The sequence below is a fragment of the Chelonia mydas genome, chromosome 3, assembly GCF_015237465.2.
Source record: "Chelonia mydas isolate rCheMyd1 chromosome 3, rCheMyd1.pri.v2, whole genome shotgun sequence".
NCBI classification, from domain to species: Eukaryota; Metazoa; Chordata; order Testudines; family Cheloniidae; genus Chelonia; species Chelonia mydas.
This window is the reverse complement of record NC_057851.1, coordinates 180,140,193-180,154,939: the sequence shown is the minus strand read 5'-3', so window position 1 is coordinate 180,154,939 and position 14,747 is coordinate 180,140,193. Positions and strand designations below refer to the sequence as shown.

The 14,747-nt window shown below is 40.7% G+C and overlaps 1 protein-coding gene across 5 annotated transcripts in view; it reads right to left on the bottom strand.

The window, feature by feature from the left end:
• Nucleotides 1–14,747, bottom strand: part of CCDC85A (coiled-coil domain containing 85A) — a 188,251-nt gene that overhangs the window by 23,185 nt on the left and 150,319 nt on the right. For 4 of the 5 annotated variants that reach the window (XM_007070073.4, XM_037895965.2, XM_037895966.2 and 1 more), the window contains exon 3: nucleotides 6,288–6,364. The exons of the other annotated variant lie outside the window; for it this stretch is intronic. In XM_007070073.4, coding sequence (XP_007070135.2) covers nucleotides 6,288–6,364 — 77 coding nt within the window. The remainder of the gene's footprint in view (nucleotides 1–6,287; nucleotides 6,365–14,747) is intronic. 5 annotated transcript variants of the gene reach the window in all.

Here is a 14,747-nt window from a genome sequence, read left to right as displayed (position 1 = left end):
AATAATATTCAGTAAATCATAACCTTTCCAGTGGTATCTCACATGACCTATCTTGCATAAAATACACCATAGTTATGCCATAATCATATCATATAATATCTCTATGAAGAATATGGGGTGCAGCGTCCTACCCACCCTCCCCTGTTACCCTCTCATTCTTGCAAGACAGAGGGTATATTTGCTGACTTGTTTGAAATACTAAAGAGAATGGGAAGTCGGGGGAAAGGAAGCAACTGGGATAGCAGGATAAACTGCACTTACAAGACCATGCTTTGAGGAAAAGGCCATTAAGACAAACCTGCAAGGAGTTGGTTGGAAATAATCCTCTTGATTAAAATGTACATTATGTCATTTTTGTTTACTATGTTTCTTGCTTTTTTAGATCTCAGAAAACCTCCATTTTTTCAGGTTTTTTAAAAATTTCTTCAATGAAGAAGGCATCTTAGAACTATAGTCTCTGAATTCCCATCTGATGGTCAAAAACCTTTTCAGATGGATATTTCCAACTGCATTCACTTGCTGTTTCTGAATCTTTACTTAGAGCAGATCTCATCACTAAATAATGATATAACTAGATTAGCCTTTCACAACCCACAGCACAGAGCCTGAAAAAGCATGCACTAATCTACAGCTAAACAGGACATTGAACAGCAAAACTAAGGACTGCAAGTGCCATTTTTAAAAAAAATCAGTTTACAAAATAAAAAAATCTCAAAGGTAGTGGATACTGACAACTGACATGTGACAGGGGCATAACTTTTTGTAACCATGACCCAGTAAATGAAGCAGTCTCTTATTAGCAATCCTATATGCCTCCTATATCATGTAATATCAGAAGGGAAGTAAATCTCTGGCAAAAAACACACAATGTCAAGACCCTATTATGCACAGTTGAATGGATAAACAGAAAAGTCAGAGCAAGCAAAGAACTTGAAAGGCCTGGCTGGGATCCAAGCTTAGCCCTGCTAGAATACCACAACACACCTCCTAATGCTCTATTAATATTGTCAGTTGAGGAACTGAGGCAGAGAAGTGAAGTCAGTCAGCACAAGGCCACAAGGGAAATCAGCATCTGACCTGGGATTAGAAGGTTGGAATTCCTAGCTCCTAGTCCTATGCTCAGAACATTAGATCACATCTATTTTCTGCTTTATTTTTTACTATAACTACTAACCACTTTCAAACAGCATATTGGTGAAGCAAAGATGATTCAAACTTCACATTTTGGAGAGTCCTTTAAACTTCATTGGAAAAAACAATTCCCTCTGAATTGTCATCTGATGTAATTTTAAAAAAAACATATGCTTTCACCAGCAATTTGACAGGAAATTATAACATATACAATTAAACCAATTGTGAGATCAACATATTAGACAACTTCTAAAAGTTAATTTAGTGCATGTTTTGTCTAACATGAGCATTTTTACTATATGAAAATCTTGCAATACCTTATTAAATCTCTAGATGGTGCTTGACTGTACAAGAAGAAATTTGGGAGCTCTAATTACAGGTAGTACAATAGAGAAGTCTCGAGTGACTGCAGTGAAGTTACAATAAAGTAGTGTTAGAGTTAATCAATCCTTATCTGTATTCTTATCTTACATACCTACTCAACACAATGGAAATACAACTCACTCCAGATAGTACTATATTTATAGACCTTATAGATAGGTCTTTTAAGTGTTATTGTACCAAAAACCTTCTTAAGAGCTAAACAGAATATATCTATGACTGTCTACAGACCCTTAAAATCATATTTGTTATTTCCTCCAAGAAGGTAAATAGTTTTGTTAGGCATGTTTATCAGCAATCCATGCTGAAATTGTACTGGTGGAGGTCTTCTCCCATTTTGTCCCTACTGTGTATTTTCAGTGTTTCCCTAAAGCAGAAATCACACTTAATGATGGTGAAACCTGTCACTTAATGATATGGAATTTCCTAGGTCTTCTCTAAATCATTTATTAGATATTGGTGTCAAATTAGCAACTCTTTTGGAGTAAGCTCATATTTTCATTCCGGCTCCACCTGTCTGAAGTTGCTAGTACTAGAGTATCTTCTGAATCTGTGGTAATAATGATCTCCATTTGCTCACTTTTTCTACTAGTGCCATTCCATGGCTGCTTGCTTGCAGCTCCTTTTCACCACACAGTTTGGTCAGTTCCTGGTCGGTTTTATGCCACCAAGAAACCAAAGCCTCTTGAGAAGTTTTGTCTCTGTCTCTTTGGATAACTTGTTCTGATCTGGCCTGGTTGTAGCAGAGGAGAGGCAAGTGTAAGAAAAAGCTGAATAATCCCATTTGCAATCTGAAGCATCTTTAAAGGACTGACAGTGGGGAGGTCACTGTGAATTTGTCATGGGACCACAAGACAAATAATGCTGGTTAATTAGTGATCCCCTGTAAAAAGCTTACAATGACTGCAGGAAGATGTCACTTGTTTGTGACCCTTGTACTGAGTGCTGTGACTGAGTTCCAAAAAAAATGTTTTCAGGAAGTTCTTCAAAATCTCTTTTGCTGGCTATTACAGCAATAGAAGAAAAGAAGACTTGAGGCTACAAAAACAACGAGGAGTCCAGTGGCACCTTAAAGACTAACAGATTTATTTGGGTATAAGTTTTCATGGGTGAAAAACCCACTTCTTCAGATGCATGGAGTGAAAATTACAGATGCAGGAGTAAATATACTGAAACATGAAGAGAAGGGAGTTACCTTACAAGTGGAGAACCAGTGTTTACAGGGCCGATTCAGTCAGGGTGGATGTGGTCCACTCCCAATAATTGATGAGGAGGTGTCAATACCAAGAGAGGGAAAACTGCTTTTGTAGTGAGCCAGCCACTCACAGTTCCTATTCAAGCCCAAATTAATGGTATTAAATTTGCAAATGAATTGTAGCTCTGCAGTTTCTGAAGAGGAGGAGCAACAACGCACGGTGGCTGTGGAACCTGGGCAGAGTGTGGATGGGGAAGGGATAAATAGTTACACGGTCTGTACTTTAGACAGATGCTTATTTGTTGTTTGTCTGTCACCGTCTGTGTCTTGTCTATTTAGATCATAAACTCTTTGGGGCAGAAGTTGTCTCCTTCTATGTGTCTGATTAGCACCCCACACAATGGATCCCATGCCTCAACAGGGGGCCTTTGGTAATATAACAATAATAAATAAATAAATAAATAAACAAACAAATAAACAAAAGGCCCAAGAATCAAGAAACTGAAAAGAAAGGACAGAATGCACAGAAGGAAACACCGTGCTAGATAACCTCATAGATTCTTTCACTGACTCGTTGGCTAACCTGTGCGTAAACTCTGCTGTGTCAGACTTATGCTGCGTAGCCATGGAATTTGAGAATTCAATTCCTCTAGCTCTTGCACACTCATATAAACTTCTGGCAACGACAACATCCTTTTTGTTTGTTCAGACTTGGTTGTCCTGGCAATATTTGCCTCTGGCTTCCTATTTCATAAAAAGTTGGGACTTGTAGCCAAATTACATAAACAGAGACTTTTTTTTCCATTCTAATCCTAACACGCTTCCTTCTCTCCACCATACAACTTAAAATGGAACTAACTGAAGAAGAAGAGAGTGGCTCACCAGGAATGTTCTTTCCAAATACATTCATTGACTACATGGCACATCTACACTTGTGTTTTTTCAACGTATGATGTTATCATCACCCCTAGAAATATAATCAACCTTTTCAATTCACAAGCTTCTTTTTCATTTAACTGACTTTTGGAGGCCTGATTCTGATCACATATCAGTGTAGATAAGGAGTCAATGGGACAGATTTTGTTCACAGATACACATGAGGGCAAATCTGGAATAACGATTGCCTAATCAGTGGAGTTATTCTAGATCAGTAGCTCTCAATCTTTCCAGACTACTGTACCCCTTTCAGGAGTCTGATTCGTCTTGAGTACCCTGAATTTCGCCCCACTGAAAAAACTACTGGCTTACAAAATCAAACATCAAAATATAAAAGTGTCACAGCATGCTATTATTGAAAAATTGCTTACTTTCTCATTTTTACCATATAATTATCAAATAAATCAATTGGAATATAAATATTGTAAAATTGCATTTCAGTGTATAGTATATAGGGCAGTATAAACAAGTCACTGTCTATATTAAATTTTAGTTTGTACTGACTTCACTAGCGCTTTTTACGTAGCCTGTTGTAAAACTAGGCAAATATTTAGATGAGTTGATGTACCCCCTGGAAGATCTCTGCATATCCCCAGGGGTAAACGTACCCCTTGTTGAGAACCACTGTTCTAGACGTCCACCAACATAACTGAGATCAGAATGTGGCCTAATGGATTTACATCAATATAATATTGATGTAAATGAAGTATGAATCCAGTTTTGTCTTTTAAGAAGCTTCTTGACTACTGCAAAATGTCTCAGTACAAGCAGACATTATGTCTCTGCTAACTGCAGAATATACTATCAGAGATAGCCTAAAATTCTATGCACAAGAGCCGATCAATAGGTAGAGACTAACAGCAAAAAAGGCACACGAAAAGGGTGATGCATAGGTTGTTTTCGTATGATTTATCTTATAACATATTGCATTGTAATACAGCCAGCTCATTAATTGCAACTCTTTGGTTAAGGACTCTGGTTACAATATTACGTATGTTATTTACTGCATGCAATAAAAATGTGAGGTCAGATCACACCCTCTGCTTTTATGCATGGGGACAAAAAACGCCTGCAAATAAGGGCCTAATTTTTGTAGCAGCCACTCCCTCCAAACGTTCAGAAATTTCCCAAGCAGATTCCCACTCTATGCTCTTAACCACCCCACCTTTCTCACCTACCCATTAATTAAACAGAAGGGGACTTCTGTTCAACCACTCATTTTTTTTTATCCCTTCTATTCTGCTACTTTATTCATGTCCTCTAACCACCCAGATTCTTCTATTTCAGTCCAAGAAAATTCAGTCCTAATTTACTGGAAACTTGTCTGGAACAGAGAGACATGAACACTGCTGAAATGAATCAAAATTTAAGTCAAGTAAATATCAGTGGAAAATCTTGGGGAACTGATTTTAGGATTAAGCAACTGCAACTCTCTCATACGGTAATTAGAACAATTGGCTGAGAATTCCATAATATAAGTGACAAATACTAATAATTTTAATGGGAGTTGTGTTGGTCATCACATTAATGAAAAAAGCTTTTCTTATATAAATAATTTTATTCTTAACTTTACAGCCAAGTGATAGTAGACAAACCAGAGTCAGCTTCTAGCTGAAACAAGCAACTCCATTCTGTTCAGCATTCACAGAGCCAGGTACTGTCATGTGAAAGGTGGCCATTAGAACTTTCAATCCACCTCCCTCAATCTGACACATTGTATATTGTATATACAATTTTGTATATATTGTATATACAATATTGATATTGTATATCACTGCCCCTTCCCTTCACCACTACCTTTGATTTTACACACAGGTCATAGTATTCTGAATCAGTACAACAAACTAGCATTACATGGGTATTTTTTTAAAATGAACAAGATATTTCATTTTGAAAAGGTACTAATTTTCACAGTATTTTTAAATGAAATATAATAGCAAGATGCATTAGTCAATACAAAATTAACATATATTTGAAAAATGCAAATATTATTAATTCATTGCTAATAAATAAAAATAGTTAAAATAAAAAGAAATGCATGTACCCAGGAGAGCTTTAACTCCAAATCATTTGATGTTTGTTTATTTTTAAAATGTAATTTCAGTCTCCCCATTAAGCACCTAATACATCCCCCCAAAAAATTACAATAACAAATTTATTATTTTAATTGCTTGAAAATTTCCATTTTTGAATCAAAGTAATGTTTTTAGTTGACTGCACAATAGCATTTGAAACTTTATATTTTAGAAAGTTATGAAGAGAGAAATTCACTCTTAAGATGAAACTAGGACTGTCAAAGGTCAGCTGTTTGTAATTTTAAACTTCTTAATTGTTAATTATAACATAAGTTTCAGCCCCCAGTGAGTTCTTACAAGGTATCAACACTTGTAAAGGTGAAAAAAATGCTCTGAAGTATTGTCATGATCTCAAATACACCAGTAGAAATGCTCCACTATAATCAACAATGAGAAATGAAAATAAAAGATGCTTAAGGCTTTGATTACTGTAATGAGAGCCTTTGATCACTGTAAGAGTTCAAATTATATCAGTGTCTCACTGCAGAAAACACTGATGTTAAACACTAATACATGAGTGTTACTATCTAGCTAGGAGCTACTGTTCCTATCAACAGGAAGTCACCCACCTGGGGTAGCATGCGATTTTCCTCCTCCAGCTGTCTTACTCTTGCCTCCAGCTGCCTAACATAGGACAAGGTTGAGTCTAAAATTAAAAAGAAAAAACTCACATTATACACACAAGTCTGCTTTTGTGCACTAGCATCAGAGCCTATATAAGACAGGAGATTTCTGATTTGGTGTAATCACAGCAGATATCTCCTCTTAAATGTACCTTACAACACTCAGTTCTGTTTCTCTCTAAGATAATACCAGTTATTGCTGACACTATAAGTAGTTTAAAACGTTAAGACTTGGCAGAATCAGCCTAATTCCTTGCTGATTTTGAGTCTAAACTACTGTAAATGACAAGGCAGTTGCTTCTCTACAACACAATAAAAGTCCCAAAGAAAGGCAATGAAGAACAATTTCTGCTAATCCCTACCCTAAACTTCCTGAATTTTCTGTGCCATGTAACTACATACAATTTTAGAAACACAAGAATAATACAGTGAACTATGGGGTCACTTTTGTACAACCATGGAGATAAAAGAGTTTGTGCTATAGCAAGAGCCAATCACAGAGGTAAATCCTGCTCGCCCCATCCTGCTCACACAAATATTTTCATTGGCCTCAGGTGAAGAAGGAGAGCAGGATTTCCCTCAGATATGAGATTCAAAAAATAAGCATACATCAATTCCATGGGCTCACTTCCACCCTTGAGAGAGTCACATATGGTCAATTATCCTCCCACTGAAGCAAACAGTTTTCCTAATGACTTAAATAGGAGCAGAATTTAGTCCACAAGGAGAACCAAAGCCAAAAATCAGAATTTTCCAATACAGATGACCATGCATATCTTGGCCCATATGGAAGCTCTGCAGGTAGAAAACTGCCTCTAAAGAAAATGTGCATGGAATGGGGTGTAGTTTAATTGTAATACAGAAGACTACTTCTCCGTACAAGACCATAACTGTGACTCTACCAGCCCCTATTAATTCAACAGAAGTCAGCCCTTCTCTGGGGCCTGATTCATTAATCCTCTACACCATTTTTATGCTGGTGTATTCTAGTGACTTTAGCTGGAATTACACCAGCCATCTACTCATGGAATAGAGTGGAGAATTAGCTATTTGGTCTCTAAAGGGTGTGTCTGTGGACATGCTGGGTCAGGTGTTCAACTGGCATAATCCCAATGGCTCCACTGACTTCACTGGAGTTCCTCAGTTGAAATTAGCTGAGCATTTGGCACTCTAGATCTCTAATATATCCAAGTCACTTCACATGCCGGCCAGTCCATGAAATAAAAATGATAGGAGACTGGGAATGCAATGTAGTTGTAGCTATGTTGGTCCAAGCATATTAGAGAGACGATGTGGGTGAGGCAATATATTTCCAACAAAAGCTATTACCTCACCCACCTCGTCTCTCTAGTAGACTAGGTTTCACTTAACACTCTTATGGGGAGGTAGTAGACTAAGGGCCATTTTAATTCTGAATTAGAGTGTCCACATAGGGGTTTAATATAGTTTAACTAATCCACTTTAAATTCATACCTTTATTTAATTCTGATTAACTTTCCTGAGTGTCTCCATGAATACAAGCCCTAAAACAGCAGTTCTCAAACTGTTGGTAGGGACCGTAAAGTGGGTTGCGACCTCATTTTAACGATGTCGCCAGGGCTGGCTTAGACTTGCTGGGGCCCCGGGCTAAAGGCTGAGCTGCACCGCCTAGGCCGAAGCTCGAGGGCTTCAGCCCTAGGCAGTGGGGCTCAGGTTACAGGCCCCCTGCATGGAGCAGTGGGGCTTGGGCTTTGGCTCTCCTACCCAGGGCAGCAGGGCTCAGGTGGGCTTAGGTTTCAGTCCCTCCTCCTGGGGTTGTGTACTAATTTTTGTTGTCAGAAGGGGGTCGCGGTGCAATGAAGTTTGAGAAACCCTGCCTTAAAATATGCAAACACATGTAGTGCATATGAAGTTATAGAACATGAAGGCAATATATAGTCATTTGTCAGAAATGATTAGTACACAGTGAAGTAGTGGATTACACATAGAAACAGAGGGAGAAAGGTAATCTGAGGTTTTATATGCTGTGCTCTGCAAGTCTTGCATTAACTAGTCCTGGATGAGTCTCTTTGGATTCCCAAAGTTTGGTTTAGATAAGCACTGAAGTTGCAAAGCTTATCCAAAACTAACCACATTCTTTAAGAGGACCTCGCATCTCATGACCCTCCTTCCTTATCTGTAACCCACCCCTGGTGGTAACAGCATTCCACAACAGTCTCACGCAGTACCTTCCCCACCCTAAGGGCAGTTATTTTGGGAAATAGTTCACAGTCCATCCTTCCCTTCCAACAACAATCTTCTAGGGGAAAGACTATGTACTCCTCCCCCTCCTACAGTACCATCTTCTCAACGGGGTTGATTTGCAGATTTCCACCACCAAGAGGAGGCTTCTGGACTCAAAGCTGCTCCTTTTGAACTTCATGCTTTTGCCAACCCATGCCATTATGCCATTGTCTTTTGAATTCACTTTTACGCTTGATGCTTTTGCTTCTGCCATTTGCTCCTCTACCACCGTCTAGCGTCACATACTTACATATTATATTTGTAAAAGATTTTCACCTCTCTTATATATTCCTTTGTATTATACTTTACAGCTTAAGGACCAGAGCCATAGTTGGTGTAAATCTACATAGCTCTAGTGAAGTCAACGTTGATTTTACACTATCTGAGCATCTGGTATAAAATCTCCTAGTTTTTCAACCCTTTCATAGTATGAAAGATTTATTTTAATCTCCCTACCAATCCCATTAATACTAACAATTAGGTCAGATACCAAGGGCCTGATCTAGCAAATGCTAATTGAAATGAGTAGTCCTGGTGTCCTTCATTATTACAAATATATATATATATATATTGGAGTATAAATTAATATACTCAAGTTATGTTGTAAAATGGATACCATAAATTACACGGGGTGAAATTTTATCCCCATTGAAGTCAGTGGCAAAATTCCCAATGATTTCCATGGAGCAGGATTTCATCCAACCTATATTCACTGCAGCACAGCCAAAGGCATTACGAGAACTATAGCTGTAACACGTACCAGATCTATATTAGTGTTGTTTCCCAGTCTAGCATTTTGCAAGATGCTCCAATATACCTGTCAAGAGGTAAGCCACGGCCCTTTATGGTCCTCCCAGGGCACTCCACCCTCGTATTCTTTCAATTACCAGACTTTAATTGGCTCAAGAACATGTACCCCCTTCCTGGGGTCTGATTTATTAAGTTTTCTACAATGGATGATTTACTTCGTTGCTCCAGATCTCCCTGCTGGGGTCCCAATAAAAGACCCGGTCAGCTCTTTGTCCCAGTTCAGGAGCCCCCGCCCTCCTTCCTGGAGCTGGTGGTGTGCTTCAGTCACTGCCTCTCCTTATGGCAGGAGCCCCCCCCAGCTCTCCTCCTTGGGGTCGGGTTATAATTTTTCCAGCTGTAGGGCCTTAACTAACTTCTCCCTCTGCTGGCCCCTTTATCCTCAATTAATCCTTAGGCTAGGAGGATCCAGCAGGCAGCCTTCTCCTGCTGGTGCCTTCTTGCTCTTTAGGGCCCTAGAGGAGTCCTTTTACTCCCTACAGTGTCTGCAGGCATCTGACCTGCTATAAGAGAGGTGACAGAATTTATGCTGAACCTCTTTTCCCAGCTCATTCCCAGTTGTTTGGAGGGGAGAGAAGAGCCTTTCCTGCCCTTTCTGAAAGACTCCTGGCCTCAGATTCTTAAAGATATAATGACAGGATTTCCTCCCAAGCATCATTTATTCCCAAGACTACTTTCTCTCTGTCCCCATTAGGTTCATATAATGAACCCTTAAAGACTTAAAAGGGCATGTCACATGGCAAGGTGGCCCACGGACTATAAGGGGCAAACTACCCCACCACAATATCAGACAATAATTGTTTTGAAAGACAAATTGATAATCATTGGACAAATAAGATGATTTTCACCTGATGTAATTAGTAAAGCCATTTGTATTTTATGCTTCTCTAAGTACATTAATTTATTATCCATGTAGTTCTTAGGATTTCAAATGCATGGCAAAAGACCTCCATTTACTACAAAACAAATCTTAATCTTTGGTTGCACAGCTGCTTACATATTGTGACGGGGCAAGGCCAGATGGCTATAGAAAAGTAGTGGGATATAGATATATTAGCTCCAGGCTAAACTAATCCCTGGTACCAGGTTAAGTGAAATGGATTTGTGGATTTGTGGATCTGCCGGATTTGTGGGTCTGGTTCTCCCTCGCTCACACGCTGGGAAACAGGGTTTTTTTATCATCCCGGGGTCATTGATGCCGATTACAATGGCGTTATTAAGGTTCAGGTATGGACCCATCTTCCGCAGTCGCTCCCGCGTGGACGGTCAATTGCGCAATTGATTTTAGTCCCCTATCAGGTGCCAGCCGCAGAGGATCGAGCCCGGGGCGGAGGCGGCTTTGGATCAACGCTGTCTCAGTTGCCGTCTCACAACACGTCCTCTCCACTTGTTGCTCTAACAATGTCGGTCCGCCCCTCGAAACCTCAGTTAACACTTCTCTTAAATAATGTTCCTTTTACAGGGCTGGTGGACACTGGAGCTGACGTTACGGTGATTCGTGATCCGGAGTGGCCGGTCGGTTGGCCAACAGTTCCTTCTAAAGAGTTGTGGGGGATCGGGGGTAGCAAACCCGGGTGCCAAAGTTTGTCTTGGGTCACGGTCTCTAAACCAGGAGGCTGTGCCCTTGCTACAATCCGCCCTTTTGTACTCCCTGTCCATCTCAATATTTGGGGCCGTGACTTACTTACAAAGCTGGACACCACCCTCGATATTAATATATAATGGCCCAAAATCCTCCCTCACCCACCTTGCCATCCACATTACCATTGGTATGGCAATCCTTAGAGCCCGTATGGATTGACCAGTGGCCCCTCCCCCTAGAAAAGCTGAAAGCGCTTCATTCATTTGTACAACAACATTTGCATGCACAGCGCTTGGAGAGCTTCACTAGTCCTTGGAACTAGCTGCTGTTGTTTTGGCCTTTCAATTTTTTGCCGATTGTCCCTTTAATTTGATTGTGGACACGCATTATGTTTATCAGGTAATTGATTATTTACCCCTTGCCCTCATCACCCCTCAGGTCGATGCAGACCTTCTTCGCCTGTTTTTGTCCTTACAGTATCTCCTCACCACTCGTAATTTCCCTTATTTTGTTGCTCATATTTGCAGTCATACCCCTCTGCCTGGGCTACTCACTGAAGGCAATGCGCGCGCTGATCGCGTGTTACGTGGTCAGGTAAATTCCCTCTTTTCTGACCCCATTGAAAGCCATTCCTTTTTTCATCAGTCTGCCTCTGTTTTGGCCCGACAGTTTTACATTCCTGCTGATCATGCACGTTCTATTGTTCGTTCCTGCTCCCCACTGTGCCGCTGCTGCCCCTACCTTTTTTTATGCCGTTAACCCCAGAGGTACCGCAGTGAATCAGCTGTGGCAAATGGATGTCACTCACGTGCCACAATTCCGCCCCTATTCGTTTTTACATGTTTCCATTGATACCTATTTGGGATTCCTCTGGGTGACCCCACAGCGTGGGGAAGCCACTCCCAAAGTTATTCACCATTTGCTAGCCTGTTTTGCTGTTATGGGTCACCCGAGCCAGATAAAAACGGATAATGCCCCAGCCTATTGCTCCACAGCCCTCTCCACCTTTTGTGCCCAATGGGACGTCCGTCTCAAACACGGGATCCCTTATAATTCCACAGGCCAAGCCATTGTTGAACGTGCAAATCGCATGCTAAAAACCTTGCTTGACAAACAATTAAAACAAGGGGAGCTGTGTCTCCGAACCTTAGGAGACATTCAGCAACAATTGCATATCCTTTTGTTTACTTTAAATAATTTAACGCTGAACGCAGATCAGCAGACCCCCGCGGATCGGCATTTTCACAAATCCGAGGTACTGGAAAGACCGTGTGTCTATTACCGTCAGCTGCCCGATCCGCACTGGCTGGGCCCAGTGCCTGTAATCACTTGGGGTCGGGGATATGCCGCTGTGTCTCTCCCTGCAGGACCGTTGTGGGTTCCGGCCCGGTGTGTGCGACCGGCACTGAAACAGCATGGCATGGCACCAGGGGCTGTCGAACCCCATACCGGAGTTTCAGCTGACCTTGGAGGAGAACGCGGTGCCTCCCAGGTCGACAACGGCAGGACGGAGACGGAGGAGACGTAGCGTCCCAAGCCAGCCCGTGACATGGGGAGCAGTGAAAGCATTGGTCGCTGCGGCTCAACGAAGACTGGCAGCAAACCAACAGCCAGAGACTCCTGAGACTTTGTGGCAATTCTCGCCCAAAATACTGCTAATTCTGTATTGATTGTATGCCTTTTGTGCCTGCTATTTCCTGTAGGGGTTAGCTCGGGAGCGCTTCCTCTGTTACGGGCCCGAATGACATATAACCTATGGGAAAGATTGGCTTCAACAGCAAATGTTACCCACTTTTGTTTATCTGATTTTGTAGCAGCTGAAGAATTGTCAGGTACGTGCCTTATTCCAGTATGTCATCACCCTGAGGAAACTGGGAATGAGATGATGCTCGCTGCTTACGCGAACCTCTCTTCCCAGTACTCTAGCATGGCTAATTGGGGCCCAGCCAATTACACGTTACCTTTTTAAGCTTATTTTCTGCTGTTCCTGTGTGCAATGTATTTCCTTTTTGTTAAGGCTTTGTCGAGACCCGCCCTGGCAGGCTCCACGAGTTATGACCTTGTCTGTCCAGGAGTTAATTGGCTTGCAAAAGCAAATTGATGGCTACCATGAGATGGCCAAGCACAAATAAACAAAAAAGGAGGGGATGTAGGATTCATACAGGGTTCATGCGCTTGGCAACATTCAGGGCACACCCAGAGTGTTGTGTAGGAGCTGTGCACACACAGCTCCTCTCAAGGGCATGAACCTTGGAATCTCGCCCAGATGACATGAACCGTGGGAAGCCTCCCAGGACTGGGCTCAAGGCCCGAGAGCAAGGAATGCGGTAGATAGAAATTGGTAAATAAGAATGTTAAACAAAGCCAGTGTATTTCTTTTATCTGTTGGAGAATGTAATGCGCAGGGGGAGAGAAGGTGGAAAGCTGACAGGCAGAAGCCCGTTAGCAGACCAGTTCGCTTGCTTGCTTAAAGCTGTGTTCCGTCTTGTCATTGAACCACCACAAGATGTACTGGATCTGCTCAGTGAAGATGAAAATCTTCGTAGTTATACCACACAGTTCCACAAATCTTCCTTTTTTACATCAGCTCCACATGCTGTTAACATAGTTGGAAGTGTAGTCATTGTGCCTCACTCCATTCTGGGAATTAAACTAAAATTCTTGATTATTTGTATAATAACAGTGTAGTATTTGTGGTAATTTATCATCCTCAAAAACTTAATACCATGTTTTTATAGAAATACTGAGACAATCTGCCCTCATTCTGTATCAGTTAGTCTAACGTTATTAGAGGACTTCAGTATTTATGTAGCTGATCATTTTTCTCTTATGACATCAGAATTCTTGAAACTGCTAGATATTTTTTGTTTGTGTCAAACTATGTTAGAGCCTGATTTTGTTCCCACATGCATATTCTTGACTTGTTTTTATCACACAGATATCCATTTTCAGTGTGTCAGTGACTGATCTCCCTACATCAAATACTTTTGTAATGTTCTTTAAACTGGATTTCCTCCTCTATTTTAGAATGGCTGTGGATGTCACATTAAATTCTGTTTTCTTAAGACGTTTCCCTTCATTCTATCTTTTTCCACTAGGGCTTTCTCATACTATGAATATGGCTTAGGCCCTGGTTCAATGCTAACTGAAGTCAATAGTAGGTTTTCCATTGACTTCAATAGGCCTTGGATAAGCCATTACTGCATATGGTCATGTTTCCCTTTAGCGACTGACCCAACTGACTCTAACAGTCTGCTAATTAGACAGCAAAAATCATCTTCTTTAACTCAAGCACTAGAGCTCTGGTTTTTGGGGCTTAAGGTGCTGAGTTTGAGTTGCACTGACAACAGTTGTGGCTATATATATGTGACCATTGTTCATTACGCAGCTCCTTTTTGAACAGAACTTTTATTTTTTACAGCTGATAGTTCCTTCACTGATGTGCAGTTCTGTTAAATTGGGAGGTATCTCATAATATGGCTGGCCAGAAGTGGAAAAATAAAATTTCATGAAAAATGTTAAAATCTTGTTTTGGTTTTCATCAAAACTTTCTGATTCGCTCTATTTGGTAATCATAATTTACATGGAGTGTGCCAGGATCTATATAAGCCTTGTTATATTCTGATGAATGGGGTAACCATATTTTAAATATAGTGAGAAATTCTCAAGTGGTATAAATGGGTAAAATTATACTGAAGTCAACTGAGCCATCTAGTTACATCAGCAAAGAAGTTAACCCATTGTGTGCCAAGATA